Source organism: Somniosus microcephalus, chromosome 1 (assembly GCF_052327205.1).
Source record: "Somniosus microcephalus isolate GS21.2 chromosome 1, FLI_Smic_1.0, whole genome shotgun sequence".
Lineage (NCBI taxonomy): Eukaryota > Metazoa > Chordata > Chondrichthyes > Squaliformes > Somniosidae > Somniosus > Somniosus microcephalus.
The window spans coordinates 13,626,813-13,645,164 of NC_140987.1; the positions used below are offsets into that span (position 1 = coordinate 13,626,813).

Here is an 18,352-nt window from a genome sequence, read left to right on the forward strand (position 1 = left end):
TGTCAGATTGTCGTAAAAACCCAACTGGTTCTCTCATGCCCTTTTAGGGAGGAAAACGTTGTCATTACTCGGTATGGGCCTACATGTGACTCCAGTCCCACACCAATGGGATAGACTCTTAACTGTCGTCTGAAGTAGCCTAGCAAGCCACTCAGTTGTTTGGGATGGCCAGTAAATGTCGACCTAGCCAGTGACGACTCACATCCTGATAATGAACTTTAAAAAAACGATTGACAGCTGAGTGCAGAGTTGCTGCCCTCCTGGTGGGTGAGGGCCGCAGTATTTACTGCTTTAAATTTGAATCGGATATGATTACTTTGCCTTGTCTACCCCCTCTGCAGCCTGTCCACCCTGCTCTCCACAAACAGAACGGGGCAAGGAAGACACCGGGAAGCGAGATTTGAGCAACAGAATGCGGCGCTCGTCTTGTCTGGCCTCAAACACGACCGGGAATAAACAAACAGTTAGCAAAATGGAGAAATACTCGTGTTTAGTCAGTTCCTTCAATGCATGTCGAAGCACTTGCACAAGGAATTGGGTGTAGACAGCTCCTTAACACGTCGAAGCACTTCTTGTACAAGGAATTGGGTGCAGACAGCTCCTTAACACGTCGAAGCACTTCTTGTACAAGGAATTGGGTTTAGTCAGCTCCTTAACACGTTGAAGCACTTCTTGTACAAGGAATTGGGTTTAGACAGCTCCTTAACACGTCGAAGCACTTATTGTTCAAGGAATTGAGTTTAGACAGCTCCTTAACACGTCGAAGCACTTCTTGTACAAGGAATTGAGTTTAGACAGCTCCTTAACACGTCGAAGCACTTCTTGTACAAGGAATTGGGTTTAGACGGCTCCTTAACACGTCGAAGCACTTATTGTTCAAGGAATTGGGTTTAGACAGCTCCTTAACACGTCGAAGCACTTCTTGTACAAGGAATTGGGTTTAGACGGCTCCTTAACACGTCGAAGCACTTCTTGTACAAGGAATTGGGTGTAGACGGCTCCTTAACACGTCGAAGCACTTCTTGTACAAGGAATTGGGTTTAGACAGCTCCTTAACACGTCGAAGCACTTCTTGTACAAGGAATTGGGTTTAGACAGCTCCTTAACACGTCGAAGCACTTCTTGTTCAAGGAATTGGGTTTAGACAGCTCCTTAACACGTCGAAGCACTTGTACAAGGAATTGGGTTTAGACGGCTCCTTAACACGTCGAAGCACTTGTACAAGGAATTGGGTTTAGATAGCTCCTTAACACGTCGAAGCACTTCTTGTTCAAGGAATTGGGTTTAGACAGCTCCTTAACACGTCGAAGCACTTGTACAAGGAATTGGGTTTAGACGGCTCCTTAACACGTCGAAGCACTTGTACAAGGAATTGGGTTTAGACAGCTCCTTAACACGTCGAAGCACTTCTTGTACAAGGAATTGGGTTTAGACAGCTCCTTAACACGTCGAAGCACTTCTTGTACAAGGAATTGGGTTTAGACAGCTCCTTAACACGTCGAAGCACTTCTTGTTCAAGGAATTGGGTTTAGACAGCTCCTTAACACGTCGAAGCACTTCTTGTACAAGGAATTAGGTTTAGACAGCTCCTTAACACGTTGAAGCACTACTTGTACAAGGAATTGGGTGTAGACAGCTCCTTAACACGTCGAAGCACTTGTACAAGGAATTGGGTTTAGACAGCTCCTTAACACGTCGAAGCACTTATTGTTCAAGGAATTGGGTTTAGACAGCTCCTTAACACGTCGAAGCACTTGTACAAGGAATTGGGTTTAGACAGCTCCTTAACACGTCGAAGCACTTCTTGTACAAGGAATTGGGTTTAGACAGCTCCTTAACACGTCGAAGCACTTCTTGTACAAGGAATTGGGTGTAGACAGCTCCTTAACACGTCGAAGCACTTGTACAAGGAATTGGGTGTAGACAGCTCCTTAACACGTCGAAGCACTTCTTGTAAAAGGAATTGGGTTTAGACAGCTCCTTAACACGTCGAAGCACTTCTTGTACAAGGAATTGGGTTTAGACAGCTCCTTAACACGTCGAAGCACTTGTACAAGGAATTGGGTTTAGACGGCTCCTTAACACGTCGAAGCACTTCTTGTACAAGGAATTGGGTTTAGACTGCTCCTTAACACGTCGAAGCACTTCTTGTACAAGGAATTGGGTGTAGACAGCTCCTTAACACGTCGAAGCACTTATTGTACAAGGAATTGGGTGTAGACAGCTCCTTAACACGTCGAAGCACTTCTTGTACAAGGAATTGGGTTTAGACAGCTCCTTAACACGTCGAAGCACTTATTGTACAAGGAATTGGGTTTAGACAGCTCCTTAACACGTCGAAGCACTTATTGTACAAGGAATTGGGTTTAGACAGCTCCTTAACACGTCGAAGCACTTCTTGTACAAGGAATTGGGTTTAGTCAGCTCCTTAACACGTCGAAGCACTTCTTGTACAAGGAATTGGGTTTAGACAGCTCCTTAACACGTCGAAGCACTTATTGTACAAGGAATTGGGTTTAGACAGCTCCTTAACACGTCGAAGCACTTCTTGTACAAGGAATTGGGTTTAGACAGCTCCTTAACACGTTGAAGCACTTCTTGTACAAGGAATTGGGTTTAGACAGCTCCTTAACACGTCGAAGCACTTCTTGTACAAGGAATTGGGTTTAGACAGCTCCTTAACACGTCGAAGCACTTATTGTTCAAGGAATTGGGTTTAGACAGCTCCTTAACACGTCGAAGCACGTCTTGTACAAGGAATTGGGTTTAGACAGCTCCTTAACACGTCGAAGCACTTGTACAAGGAATTGGGTTTAGACAGCTCCTTAACACGTCGAAGCACTTCTTGTACAAGGAATTGGGTTTAGACAGCTCCTTAACACGTCGAAGCACGTCTTGTACAAGGAATTGGGTTTAGACAGCTCCTTAACACGTCGAAGCACTTATTGTACAAGGAATTGGGTTTAGACAGCTCCTTAACACGTCGAAGCACTTCTTGTACAAGGAATTGGGTGTAGACAGCTCCTTAACACGTCGAAGCACTTCTTGTACAAGGAATTGGGTTTAGACAGCTCCTTAACACGTCGAAGCACTTATTGTACAAGGAATTGGGTTTAGACAGCTCCTTAACACGTCGAAGCACTTCTTCTACAAGGAATTGGGTTTAGACAGCTCCTTAACACGTCGAAGCACTTATTGTTCAAGGAATTGGGTTTAGACGGCTCCTTAACACGTCGAAGCACTTCTTGTACAAGGAATTGGGTTTAGACAGCTCCTTAACACGTCGAAGCACTTCTTGTACAAGGAATTGGGTTTAGACAGCTCCTTAACACGTCGAAGCACTTCTTGTACAAGGAATTGGGTTTAGACAGCTCCTTAACACGTCGAAGCACGTCTTGTACAAGGAATTGGGTTTAGACAGCTCCTTAACACGTCGAAGCACTTATTGTACAAGGAATTGGGTTTAGACGGCTCCTTAACGTGTCGAAGCACTTCTTGTACAAGGAATTGGGTGTAGACGGCTCCTTAACACGTCGAAGCACTTCTTGTACAAGGAATTGGGTTTAGACAGCTCCTTAACACGTCGAAGCACTTCTTGTACAAGGAATTGGGTGTAGACGGCTCCTTAACACGTCGAAGCACTTCTTGTACAAGGAATTGGGTTTAGACGGCTCCTTAACACGTCGAAGCACTACTTGTACAAGGAATTGGGTGTAGACAGCTCCTTAACACGTCGAAGCACTTATTGTACAAGGAATTGGGTTTAGACTGCTCCTTAACACGTCGAAGCACTTCTTGTACAAGGAATTGGGTTTAGACTGCTCCTTAACACGTCGAAGCACTTCTTGTACAAGGAATTGGGTGTAGACGGCTCCTTAACACGTCGAAGCACTTATTGTACAAGGAATTGGGTTTAGACTGCTCCTTAACACGTCGAAGCACTTCTTGTACAAGGAATTGGGTGTAGACGGCTCCTTAACACGTCGAAGCACTTATTGTACAAGGAATTGGGTTTAGACAGCTCCTTAACACGTCGAAGCACTTATTGTTCAAGGAATTGGGTTTAGACAGCTCCTTAACACGTCGAAGCACTTATTGTTCAAGGAATTGGGTTTAGACAGCTCCTTAACACGTCGAAGCACTTATTGTTCAAGGAATTGGGTTTAGGCAGCTCCTTAACACGTCGAAGCACTTCTTGTACAAGGAATTGGGTTTTGGAGTCCTGCTGCTGTTGCCGGGTAGGCAGCCATACCATTGGAGCAGCATCCAATATACACCAATCAGACGAACGGCCAGTCAATGTGTTTCTTTGCTGGTATTGGTTGAGTGAGGAATGATGGCTTGGGCATCAATAGAATTCCTTGCTCCTCTTCGACTGCTTGGGATGTTTAACAGACAGACAGAGCCTCAGTTTAACAACTCATCCGAAAGAGGGCTGCACTTTGGGGGCTTCCTCTTGGGGAAGAGTGCATGGATGTAGGTTTGATCTGCTCTGTCCTTATTACTCTGCCTTCCCAGTTTAAGGAGGTGCTGAGTTGGAAGCCAGGGTGAGGGCGGGGGGGGGTGGTGCATTGCCACCAGCTGCTAAATGCATCTCCCTTCACCAAATCCCCACCCACCAAAGTAACTGACAGGAGGGTTGCATTGGCAGCGAGATGAGGGCAACTCAACTTTTCAGCCTCAGAAGGTACGTGGTCCAAGATCTGCATAAGAGGGGGCAAAAAAAAAAAGGAAAAGTTTCTTCCGGGAGTATGCTATGTGTTATAGTGAGTGGAGAACAGTCCCAGAATATGTGAATTAATCTGGAGTAATTTACATACCGTCATACCAGAGGTTAAAGTTTAGCTGTTTCTGACCATTTTCATTAAATGGACATAGCACAGAATCACATAAACCCCACAGTGCAGATAGAGGCCATTTCGGCCCATCGAGCCTGCACCGACACATATCCCACCCAATCCCCGTAACCCCTACACCAACACATATCCCACCCTATCCCTGTAACCCCACGTATTTAATCCCCCTAACACTAAGGGTCAATTTATCATAGCCAATCATCCTAACCCGCACATCTTTGGACTGTGGGAGGAAACCGGAGCACCCGGAGTAAACCCACGCAAACACGGGGAGAATGTGCAAACTCCACACAGACAGTCGCCCGAGGCCGGATTCGAACCCGGGTCCCTGGCGCTGTGAGGCAACAGTGCTAACCACTATGCCACCGTGCTGCCCTAAATTTAAATTCCCATGGTGGAGATTTGAACTCGTATCTCCAGATCATTAATCCAGGCCTCTGGATTACTAGCCCAGTGACATTACCACTGCACTAATGGTCTCAAGCTCTCCACCACTGGGGGTTTTCCTCGCCTCATGTCTGGATCTGTTGTAGACTCATTGATAGAGATTGATGGCTGTGATTAGTCAACAACTCCATTATCGTTGCATCATGCGACCACCTAGATTGACCGTGGTCTCTTTTCCGTCCAGCAATTCCTAGGATCATTCTTATACTTGGCTCGGATCACGTCGACAACCCCTGTAACTCAGAATCTTTACCCGCTCAGGCTGTGAAACCTGGCCAAAGGACAAGCAGATGCTTGTACGTTCCCGTCACCCTGGAGTTGTCTTGTAATTCCAAACCCTGCAGATGTGAGGGGTTCAGTTATCACTGATGTCACTAGGCGGAGTTCCACAAGCGTGGCTGGCGTGCTTGTGGATTATTTCTGGCCCCAAGCCTCGGCAGTCAATTCCGCAAACCTATTTGTGCTTTCCTTTCTCATTGACTGCTTTGGCCTTGTTGAATCTTACGGGTCTGGAGTTTCAGAAGGATCCCTCTCAGAACACCGGGATCTGTTAGTAACAGCAAGTTGAGATATTTGCAGACTAACCGGAGCATGGATTCAAGCTTTCTAGGTGTTCCGAGTCTCCATGGTGCCCACGATGGCAAAAAGATCAGAAGGATATGAACTGGACCCTTGTTGAGTGGAAGCAAGAAGCTTCCATGAGGAATTATTTTTGGGTCACTGGAGGTGGGGGGACGGAGGAAGGCGCAGAAAAATTTCAAGACTTTTGTTGTTGTAATTTTCCAGATAGCAGCAGCCGAGGGCAGACGGCATTGGGATCCCACGACCAGTATTTGCCGCACAGCACAAACATGGCCATGGTTAAACCACAGAGGGTGGAAGCATTCATCATCCAGTCGAAACTATCGGCCAGCGCACCAGAGTTCTACCCACCAGGCTTCATGGCGATGTCGTCGGTGAGTATGGAGAGAAGGTACCAATCAATGCTGTACAGTTTAGGGAAAGCGCCACAAGATTAAATATTCCCCATACGTTTCTAACTTTCTTGTTTTATTTGGCGTTCCTGGTTGGTTCTAGGCTGGTGTGCTGGTGAGTTAAATTCAACTAGTGACGCGGCATGGGCAGCCAAGGTCTCTTGTCCTGTGGCCGGGATGGCTCGGTGCCCTGTCCAAGCCCAGGCAATACGGCCCTCAATCCAGACAGCAGGGTCATGAAATCGTTCCACACAGAAGGAGCCCATTCGGCTCCTGGCACTTTGTGCTTACTGTTCTCCACTGGTTTGTCCTGTTTGAATTCTGTGGGCCTGAAGGTTTGGAAAGAGCCGTTCTTGGCACTGTCGCTGCATTGGTGACTGAATCAGAAGTCCAGGATCTGTTGGTGGTAACGACTTGCAATATGAGCAGATTAATGGGGGCATGATTTCAAGTGACCGCCAGACAGAAGAGGAGGACCAGGCAGGTAGTGCAGGAGTCCCCTGAGTGCATCTCGCTCTCCAACCAGTATTCGGTTCTTGAGTACTGGTGAGGGCGATGGTTCCTCTGGGGATTGCAGCCAGAGCCAAGTCTGCGGCACCATGGGTGACTCAGCTGTACAGGGGGGGAGGTAGAAGAGTGGGAAAGCGATAGTGGTAGGGGATTCGATAGTTAGGAGAGCAGACAGGCGTTTCTGTAGCCACAGAAGTGACTCCTGGATGGTATGTTGACTCCCTGGTGCCAGGGTCAAGGATGTCACCGAGCAGCTGCAGAACATTGAGGCGGGATGGTGAACAGCCAGAGGTCATGGACCATAGGTAGAAAGAGGGATGTGGTCCTGCAGGCAGATTTCAGGGAGCTAGGAAAGAGATTAAAAAGCATGACCTCCAAGTTAGTAATCTCCGGATTACTCCCAGTGCCATGCGCGAGTGAGGATAGCGCAGATGAATGCGTGGCTGGAGAGATGTTGCAGGAGGGAGGGCTTTAGATTCCTGAGGCATTGGGACCGGTTCTGGGGGAGATGGGACCTGTGCAGGCCGAATGGGTTGCACCTTAACAGGGCCGGAACCAATATCCTCGCGGGGAGGTTTGCAAGTGCAGTTGGAGTGGGTTTAAACTAAATTGGCAGGGGGATGGGCACCAGGATGTAACAATTAGAAAGGGGAAATAAAGTGCTCAAAGGATTGGGAGAGGCAGAGAGCACTAAAGTAAGAAATAGTAAGATATTAGGTGGGGTCAAACTAAGAATACAGGATGGTCTAAGATGGATTTATAATGATTGTATGTGAGCGCACAAAGCGTAGTAAACAAGGTAAGTGAGCTGCAGGCACAATTAGCCACATGGGAATATGATGTGGCAAATTACAGGAGGACATTAATAAACTTGCAGAATGGGCATAGAATTGGCAAATGAAGTTCAACACAGAGAAATGTGAGGTATTACATTTTGGTAGGATTAGGGAGGTCACTTAGCACTTAAGAGGGTGCGAGTCTAGGTGGGGTAGAGGAACAAGGGGATCTTGGAGTACAAATACACAAATCACTAAAAGTTGCAACACAGGTTAGCAAGGCCATAAAAAAAGCAAACCAAGCACTAGGATTTATTTCTAGAGGTATAGATTTGAAAAGTAGGGAAGTTATGCTAAACCTGTATCGAACCTAGGTTGGACCACACTTGGAGTACTGCGTACAGTCCTGGTCACCATATTATAAAAAGGATATAGAGGCACTGGAGAGGGTGCAGAGAAGATTTACAAGGATGATATCAGAAATGCGAGGGTATACATATCAGGAAAGGATGAACAGGCTGGGTCTCTCTTCTCTTGAAAAGAGAAGGCTGAGGGGTGACCTAATCGAGGTCTTTAAAATCATGAAAAATTTTGAGTGGATGCAGAGAGAATGTTTCCACTTGTGGGGAAGAGCAAAACTAGAGGCCATCAATATAAGATAGTCACCAAGAAATCCAATAGGGAATTCAGAAGAAACTTCTTTACCCAGAGAGTGGTGAGAATGTGGAACTCGCTACCACAGGGAGTGGTTGAGGCGAATAGTTATAGATGTATTTAAGGGGAGGCTAGACAAGCATATGAGGGAAAAGGGAATAGAGAGTTATGCTGATAGTTAGATGAGGAAAGATAGGAAGAGGCTCGTGTGGAGCATAAAAGCCGCATTGGACTGGTTGGGCCGAATGGCCTGTTTCTGTGCCGTATATCCTATGTATATAACCCTATGTAATAACTGAGACCTGGCTCCAAAAAGGGCAGGATTGGGTATTAAATGTTCCTGGTTATAAGGTGTTCAGGAAAGATAGGAGGTGGGTGGCAGTATTGGTCAAGGAGAATGTTACAGTGCTGGAGAGGGCGGATGTCCTGGAGGGGTCAAGGACAGAATCTATATGGCCAGAGTTAAGAAATAATCGAGGTGCCATTACACTACTAGGTGTATTCCATAGACCAAATAGTGGGAAAGATATGGAGGAGCAAATTTGCAGAGAAATTACTGAGAGGTGCAAGAACTGTAGTAATAATGGGAGACTTCAACTATCCTAATATAGACTGGGATTGTAATAGTGTAAAGGGCAGAAAAGGGGAAGAATTTCTGAAGTGTGTTCAGGAGAACTTTCTTGATCAGTATGTTTCGGCCCGACGAGGGAGGAGGCATTGCTGGATCTGGTTCTGGGGATGAAGTGGGTCAAGTGGAGCAAGTGTCAGTAGGTGAACATTTAGGGAACAGTGATCATATAAAGTTTAGATTAGCTATGGAAAAGGACCGAGAGCAACCTAGAGTAAAAATGTTTAATTGGGGAAAGCCAATTTCAGTGGGATGAGAATGGATCTGGCCCGGGTAAACTGGAATCAAAGATTGGCAGGCAAAACTGTAGTGGAACAATGGGCTGCCTGGCAGAGGGTATGGCTGAGGTGATAAATGAATACTTTGCATCTGTCTTCACCAAGGAAGAGGATGCTGCCATAGACAAAGTGAAGGAGGAGGTAGTGGAGATACTTGATAGGATAAAAATTGATAAAGAGGAGTTATTAGAAAGGCTGGCTGTACTTAAAGTAGATAAGTCACCAGGAGTGGATGCTGAGCAAGGTTAAGGAGGAAATCATGGAGGTACTCGCCATAATGTGCTAATCCTGCACAGATACGGGGGTGGTGCCAGAGGACTGGAGAATTGCAAATGTTACACCCTTGTTCAAAAAAGGGTGCAAAGATAAACCCAGCAACTACAGGCCAGTCAGTTTAACCTCAGTAGTGGGGAAACTTTTAGAAACAGTAATGAGGGACAAAATTAACAGTCACTTGGACAATTGTGGATTAATTAAGGAAAGCCAGCACAGGATTGTTAATGGCAAATTGTGTTTAACTTGATTGAGTTCTTTGATGAGGTAACAGAGGGTTGATGAGGGTAATGCAATTGACATAGTGTACATGGATTTCTTAAAGGCGTTTGATAAAGTGCCACATAATAGGCTCGCCAGCAAAGTTGAAGCCCATGGAATAAAGCGGACAGTGGCAGCATGGATACAGAATTGGCTTAGTGATTGGTTGTTTTTCGGACTGCAGGAAGGTATACAGTGGTGTTCCCCAGGGATCGCTTCTAGGGCCACTGCTTTTCTTGATATATATTAATATATATTGCACATGAGACAAAACTTGGAAGTATAGTGAACAGTGAGGAGGAGGGTGATAGATTTCAGGAAGACATAGACAGGCTGGTGAAATGGGCGGACACGTGGCAGATGAAATTTAAGGCAGAAAAGTGCGAAGTGATACATTTTGGTAGAAAGAACGAGAAGAAATATAAACTAAATGGTACAATCCTAAATGAACAGGTAGATATCTGGGTATGTGTGCACAAATCATTGAAGGTGGCAGGGCAGGTTGAGAAAGCAGTTAAAAAGGCTTACGGGATCCTGAGCTTCATAAATAGAGTACAAAAGTGTGGAAATTATGATGAACCTTTATAAAACACAGGTTAGGCCTCAACTGGAGTACTGTGTCCAATTCTGGGCACCGCACTTTAGGAAGGATGTGAAGGCCTCAGAGAGGATGCAGAAAAGATTTACGAGAATGATTCCAGGAATGAGGGACTTCAGTTACGTAGATAGACTGGAAGTAGCTGGGGTTGTTCTTGGAGCAGAGAAGATTGAGAGGAGATTTGATAGGTGTTCAAAATCATGAGGGGTCTGGACAGAGTAGATGGAGAGAAACTGTTCCCATTGACAGAAGGGTCGAGAGCCAGAGGGGACAGATTTAAAGTGATTGGCAAAAGAACCAAAGGCCACGTAAGAAAAAACTTTTTTACGCAGCGAGTGTTTAGGATCTGGAATGCACTGCCTGAAAGGGTGGTGGAGGCAAATTCAATCACGGCTTTCAAAAGGGAATTGGATAAGTATCTGAAGGAAAGAAACTTGCAGGGCTACGGGGAAAGGGCGAGAGAGTGGGACTGGCTGAAGTGCTCCTGCAGAGAGCCGGCACAGGCTCGACGGGCCGAATAGCCGCCTTCTGTGCTGTAACCATTCTATGATTCAGTGGGTAGCAATCCTGCTTTTGAGTGAGAAGGTCGTGTGTTCAAGTCCCACTCCAGAGACTTGAGCACAAAAATCGAGGTTGACACTCCCAGTGCAGTAGTGAGGGAGTGCTGCACCGTTTGAGGTACTGTTTTTAGATGAGACGTTAAACCGAGGCCCCATCTACCTTCTCGGGTGGACTTAAAAGACCCCACGGCACTATTTTGAAGAAAAACAGTGGAGTTCTCTCCTGGTGTCCTGGCCAATATTTATCCCTCCACCAACATCACTAAAAAAAAATAATAATAATTATCTGTTAAATTATCACATTGCTGTTGGGTGGGAGCTTGCTGTGCGCAAATTAGTTGCCGCGTTGCCTATATTACAACAGTGACTGCACTTCATTGGCTGCGAAGTGCTTTAGGACCAGCTGCGGTTGTTGAAGGCGCTGTAGAAATGCACGTTCTTTCGTCCTTAAATGTTAGGCACAAGGCCCCTGAGGCTCTATGGTATGCACTTCCATAGCTGATATAGTCTTTGAACCTTGGACAGCTGCCCACCTTCTCAGGGTGGGGAGCAGTTTCCAGAGTATTTACTGTAATTGGCCTCGTTCTTTTTGCCACCCCGGGCGTTATTTTGTTGGCAATTGGGGAGGGGTTGCCCAAGTTTGCAGCATCTAATCGGGTCAGCCTGGACAGGCCTGACCATGTTATCTTGCCCTTCGTTACAAAGAATTAGCATTCCTTTTAACATTATTCGGATTTTGTGTTACTAAAATGTCAAAAGAAATGTTCTGGAGAGGTGAAGAATTTGCCCAGGCCTTGGATCTCCTGAGATCCATGTTTGAATTGAGTCTAAGTCTGATGGCTGTGAAGGTCCACTGTGAAGCAAGCTCTGAACCTTATCCTGTATCTAACCTGTGCAGTACCTGCCCTGGGAGTGTTTGATGGGACAGTGTCGAGGGCGCTTTACTCTGTATCTAACCCGTGCTGTACCTGCCCTGGGAGTGTTTGATGGGACAGTGTAGAGGGAGCTTTACTCTGTATCTAACCCATGCTGTACCTGCCCTGGGAGTGTTTGATGGGACAATGTAGAGGGAGCTTTACTCTGTATCTAACCCGTGCTGTACCTGCCCTGGGAGTGTTTGATGGGACAGTGTAGAGGGAGCTTTACTCTGTCTCTAACCCGTGCTGTACCCGCCCTGGGAGTGTTTGATGGGACAGTGTAGAGGGAGCTATACTCTATCTAACCCATGCTGTGCCTGCCCTGGGAGTGTTTGATACTGACATTAAGGTTTGGAGCACTAAAATCTTTCACTTCGAAGAGTATAAAAATTCACCAAGAGGTATAAACTGAAGTGATTGGTGAACTGGCCTGAAACTAATGTATGAGGATCCTTTAAGTAGTACACAGTAGAAATTGCATGATTGTTGAAGCACCCTAGGTTAGTCGCAGAAGACATGATAATCCAGCTCCCTCACACTGTCACTCAGTAACCTCTCTTCCCCCCAGCATCCTGTATTACTGACTATCTCTACTGATAATCCAGCTCCCTCACACTGTCACTCAGTAACCTCTCTCCCCAGCACCCTGTGTTACTGACTATCTCTGCTGATGTTAATCCAGCTCCCTCACACTGTCACTCAGTAACCCCTCTCCCCAGCACCCTGTGTTACTGACTATCTCTGCTGATGTTAATCCAGCTCCCTCACACTGTCACTCAGTAACCCCTCTCCCCCCAGCATCCTGTATTACTGACTATCTCTACTGATAATCCAGCTTCCTCACACTGTCACTCAGTAACCTCTCTTCCCCCCAGCATCCTGTATTACTGACTATCTCTACTGATAATCCAGCTCCCTCACACTGTCACTCAGTAACTCCTCCCAGTCAGTTCTCAGCATTGCTCGTTTCTTGAGTAAATGCAGACATTTCTAATTCAGTGTTGGGTGTTGCTGGAGTGGCTTTGCCGTGGGGCGGGTTGGCTTCTCCTGCCCTGCTTTGTGTTGCCACTGGAGTTCATCGTGCTCTGCTGCTGGCTGGTCTGGTGCTGAAAGGCTCAGTCTGTGAATCAAATTTTTGAAAGGGTGAAAAGGCTCTCGTATCTATCAGAATGTTACACTTGTATAAAACTCTGGCCTGACCCCATCTGGAGTACTGAGTTCAGTTCTGGGCACCTCACCTCAGGAAGGATAGATTGGCCCTGGAGGGGGTGCAGTGCAGATTCACCAGAATGATACAACGGCAAAATACTGTGGCTGCTGGCATTCTGAAATAAAAACAGAAAATGTTGGAAATACTCAGGTTGTCGACGAAAGGTCATCGACCTGAAACGTTAACTCTGTTTCTCTCTCCACAGATGCTGCCTGACCTGCTGAGTGGTTGCCTGCATTTCCTGTTTTTATTTCGCCAGAATGATACCGGGGCTAAAAAGGGTTAAGTTATGATGACACGTGACATAGACTTGGCTTGTATTCCCTTGCGTATTGAAGAGGAAGGGGTGATCCAATTGACATGTTTAAAATGATTAAAGGAGGTGATAGGGCAGACAGGGAGAAACTATTTCCTCTGGCGAGAGAGTCCAAAACAAGGGGGCATAACCTTAAAATTAAAGCCAGGCCATTCAGGGGTGAAGTCAGGGAGCGCTTCTTTGCACAAAGGGTAGTGGAAAACTCCCCCAAAAACCTGTTAAGGCTGTGGGGGGGGGGGGGGGGGGGGGGGCGCAATTGAAAACTTCAAAACTGAGATTGATAGATTTTTGTTAGGTAAGGGTATTGGGGGTTACGGAATCAAGGCGGGTAAATAGAGTTAAGATGCATATCGGCCATGATCTCATTAACTGGCGGAACAGGCTCGAGGGGCTGTGTCTGAGAGCTTCCCGGTTTTTTTGTAATGAGCGGTGTGGGTGAAAGCAGCTACCGTGCAGCTGCATCGTCGCACAGACAGCAGTGTGAAAAAGGGCCGCTTAACCAGCTTCAGTGGTGCTGGCTGAGGGCGGAACATTGGCCATGAATTTGTGCCATGGGATCTTTAGCAGTTCGAGAAGCCCTCTGCTCAGGACAGTGCAGCACTCCCTCACAGAGGTATCATTGAGTGCAAGTGCCAGAGTGTGGGGATTGAACCCTGAACCTTCTGGCCCAGAGGCGAGTGTGCTAACAACCAGGCCACACTGGCATTCGATGTGAACCATCGGTGATTGCAGAGCAAGCCTGGAACCAGACTCCTGATCCGTGTAATACTTCAGGCGTCGACATAAATCATCAATCCTTGAATGCCACCAACCACAGTTTAGCCTGGCAGTTCTAAATTTTAAAATGATCTGTGGTTATTTTCTAATGGAACGGCACAGGTTGATTAATCTGTCGCTGTCTGTTTTCATCCTCTGCCCCATGCTGTTGTATTCCTCAATGCTGTGCGCTTCATGAGAGAAAAAACTTGAATTTCTACAGCGCCTTTTGCGACCTCTGGGCGTCTCAAAGTGCTTTACAGCCAATGAAGTACTTCTGAAGTGTAGTCACTGTTGCAATGTAGGAAACGCGGCAGCCACTTTGCGCACAGCAAGCTCCCACAAACAGCAATGTGATGATGACCAGATAATCTGTTTTGGTGATGTTGTTTGAGGGAAAAATATTGGCCTCAGGACACCGGGAAGAACTCGCCGGCTCGTCTTTGAATAAGTGCCATGGGATCTTTTACATCCACCTGAGAGGGCAGAAGGGGCCTCGGTTTAACGTCTCATCCGAAAGACGGCACCTTCGACAGTGCAGTGTTGAGGGAGTATCAACCAAGATTATTTGCTCAAGTCTCTGGAGTGGGACTTGAACCCACAACTTTCTGACTCGGGAGGCGAGGGTGCGACCCACTGAGCCAGGGCTGACACCTGGATCTGTTTGTGCATTCCTTGTATTAACTATAACTTTTACAGACAGGCCTACAGCCGTGCTGTTATTTACTCTGGGTTTCTGCTTACTTTGAATTGCTCGCGTGCGTTCCTTGTTCTCTGCCATGTATGAACACTTCCGTCAGTGCCTCCTCTGCTCAAGCCCCAGTTAGAGACTTGAGCTCCCAATCTAGGCCAGCACTCCAGTGCAGCACTGAGGGATCGGATCGCTTCACTGCTGGAGCTGCCATTCCCTTGGATCAAACTTTAAACTGAGGCCCCGTCCCAAACTGCCCGTTCATCTTGCTGCTGTTTGTGGGATCTTGCTGTGGGATAAATGACTGCCGCACTTGCCCACGTAACAGCAGTCGCGGAACTTCAATTTAAAGGGCTATGGGGAAAGATTAGAAGTGGTACTGAAAGTTCTATATTGACTGCGCAACCAACACCACTAAAACAGATTATCTGGTCATTATCACATTGCTGTTGGTGGGAGCTTGCTGTGCGCAAATTGACTGCTGCGTTTCCTACATTACAACAGTGACCACACTTCAAAAGTACTTCATTTGCTGTAATACGCTTTGTATAAGTTTCTTTCTTTCAAGAGCCGTCGCAGGCATGATGGGCCGAATGGCCTCATTCTGTGCTGTATGATTCCACAATTCAAAGTACTTTGTAGCAAGTGAAGAGTTTTGAGGCTTTTCTGACATACGGTGCTATATAAACACAATTTCCTTCTCCCTGCGATCATGAGAGATTCAGAAATAGGCCCGTGCAGGATCATGGGCGAGAATGGAGCCCCATTTTGCGCCGCAGTTCCTCAGTACTGCAACTTGTATCTGTGTGCTGCCGGAGACATTTATTTAGTGGCTTTTTTCTAAACTCCGTGTGATAAGTTTCTAGTAAAAGAATCTGTTGAAGGTCCCGAGAAGTGCCTTTGTCAGATTTCCCAGTTCCTGTTTTGAGAGATTGACCCTTGTGCTCTGTTTAGCTCCCTTCCAACCCTGGTTTCCCGAGGCACATTGGGCTCCGCTATGCAGTCCGGAGACTCAGCGTGCCTGCGCCCCCTCCACGTTTGCTTTGCTGGAGCAGCAAGGATTCATTCAACAACAGAAGCACAGAGCCCCACATCTTTTGGGTTTTGCCAGGCGATCAGTTCCCTGATTATACTTGGGAGAACCCTCATGCCCAGCTGCTTTCACCGACTGTAAAATAAAAAAATAAGAAGCAGAAGGAAGCTCTAAATCCTTACGCTGGTCACTTCCTCAGAACGCAGCGTCCAAGTGCCTCAGCTTATCGCCCTCTAACCTTCCCCTCGCCCTGCGTTGTCTGATGTGTCCCCCGCCCTTGGTCTCTCCACAGAAAGTGGCGCCGGACGAGGCCTATGTGGATTTCGAAATACCTCCTGACCTCACGCTTGCCGACTATCTCCAGGATTTTCTGAGTCTCCTGACCTCTCACCCGGGTAGCTTTGAGCTGGAGATTGTGCAGTTCACGGAAATGATGAACAGCTGGGTCAACACTGACGAAGCACTACAAGAAGTGGTGGAAATAATCTACCAGCAGGTGAGATTTATGGATTGTGTGTGGCGTGTGTGATTCCATGATTCAAAGTAATTTGTTGCAAATGAAGAGCTTTGAGGCATTTCTGCCGGATGGTGCTTTATAAACAATTTCTTTCTCCCTGCGGTCATGAGTGAGATTGAGAATAGGCACGTGGCGGATCATGGGTGAGAATGGTCTGTGTCATTTTTAAGGTCCTTTTTAGAAGTCATAACTGGCCTTCAAGAAGATGGTTGTGGTGGTTGGAGGCCAATCATCACAGTCCCAGGACATCACTACAGGTATTCCTCAGGGTAGTGTCGGCATCCTAACCATCTTCAGCTGCTTCATGACTGACTTTCCTTCTCTCACGGTCAGCTGTGGTTACTGCTTGCTGATGCTTCCAGTGTTTAGCACCATTCACAACTCCTACCTGGCACACATCCTGAGAATGAATAAGAACAAACTGGTGTTGGTCCAGATACAGTCCCCACACTATCCGTCATAGAATCGTAGAATGATACAGCACAGAAGGAGGCCATTTGGCCCATCGTGCCTGTGCCGGCTCTTTGAAAGAGCTGTTCAATTAATCCCACTCCCCTGCTCTTTCCCCTTAGCCCTGTAATTTTTTGCCTTCAAGTTTTTAATCCAATTCTCCTTTGAATGTTACTATTGAATCTGCTTTCACCAGCGCATTCCGGATCACAACAACTTTTGCTGCGTAAAAAAAGTTTTCCCTCATGCTGCCTCTGGTTCTTTTGCCAATCACCTTAAATCTGTGTCTTCCGGTTACTGACCCTTCTGTCACTGGAAACAGTTTCTCCTTATTTACTCTTGTCTAAACCATTCGTGATTTTGAGCACCTCTATCAAATCTCCTCTTAACCTTCTCTGCTCTAAGGACAACAACCCCAGCTTCGGGCACCACTCTAAGGCCTTGACATCCTTCTTACAGTGAGGTGCCCAGAATTGGACAATACTCCAGCTGCGGCCTAACCGGTGTTTTATAAAAGGTTTAGCATAACTTCCTTGCTTTTATACTCTCTTCCTCTATTAATAAAGGCAAGGATTCCGTGTGCCTTTTTTAACAAGTCAATGCCAAAGGCGCCACTTATAACGTATTAAAACCCGCTGACTACTTTGGGCAGATGTTTTTCGCGTCTTGTTCATCTCCTGTGTTTACTGATTTGCAAAGCTCTGCTGATTTCAGGCAAAGGCAGGTTTTCAAGCAGATTCAAGAAGTTGTTCATACCTCGTTATGTGATTAGTGATGAGATTCTAGGCATTGTGTAGTACAGGATTGATTCGGATGCAGCTGCTAGCAACCTACTCGTGTTCAGTGGCGTCAGTTGTTCCCATAATCGGGAGTACAGTGGGTGTAGTTGTTATGCTGCTGGACTAGTAACCCAGAGGTCTGGACTAATGATCCAGAGACATGGGTTCAAATCCCACCACAGCCGCTGGGAAATTTAAATTCAATTAATTAAATAAATCTGGAATAAAAAGCCAGCATCGGTAATGGTGACCATGAAATTACCAGATTGCCATAAAAACCCATCTGGATCACTAATTCCTTTGGGGAAGGAAATCTGCCGTCCTTACCTGGTCTGGCCTATATGTGACTCCAGAACTACAGTGTGGTTAACTCTTAACTGCCCTGTGCCACTCAGTCGTATTCAAGAATGTGGCTCACCACCAAATTCTCAAGCCCAATTAGGGATGGGCAATAAATGCTGGCCTTGCCAGCGATGCCCACATCCCCTGAATAAATTTTTAAAAATCAGCTGAGTTGAGTGCTTTTTGCGAGCACTAAGCGAGCTCCCGTCGCTCAGTGATGGTGAAACCAATTCTGGACCCGAGCCGGATTGTCTCCCGGTCTCTGAGTTTACTCCCGTAATAAATAAGCGGCCCAATCGTATCGTTAAACGCGCCGAGTCCCCGAACCGTTCGTGCCAGCCGACCGCAAATTGCGCCACTTTTCCCCCCGTTCGGAGCAAGGAGCACGCTGTCTTCTTCCTGTGACCGTGTGGACGTAGGGCGCTATTTTCGTCGCCTGCATCGCATACGGGCAGTTCAAACAAATTATCGCGAGGGAGGAGGATGCGACTAATGACACCCGTCAGCTCCTTCTAACGTTAAACTT

At 46.7% G+C, this 18,352-nt stretch overlaps 1 protein-coding gene across 1 annotated transcript in view; it reads left to right on the top strand.

Annotated features, from left to right (window-relative positions):
* The window catches only part of paip1 (poly(A) binding protein interacting protein 1), an 82,665-nt gene that overhangs the window by 36,174 nt on the left and 28,139 nt on the right, over positions 1-18,352 (top strand). Inside the window, exons 2-3 of the mRNA XM_085967588.1 lie at positions 6,090-6,259; positions 16,031-16,234. Of these exons, the coding sequence (XP_085823714.1) occupies positions 6,090-6,259; positions 16,031-16,234 (374 nt within the window). The remainder of the gene's footprint in view (positions 1-6,089; positions 6,260-16,030; positions 16,235-18,352) is intronic.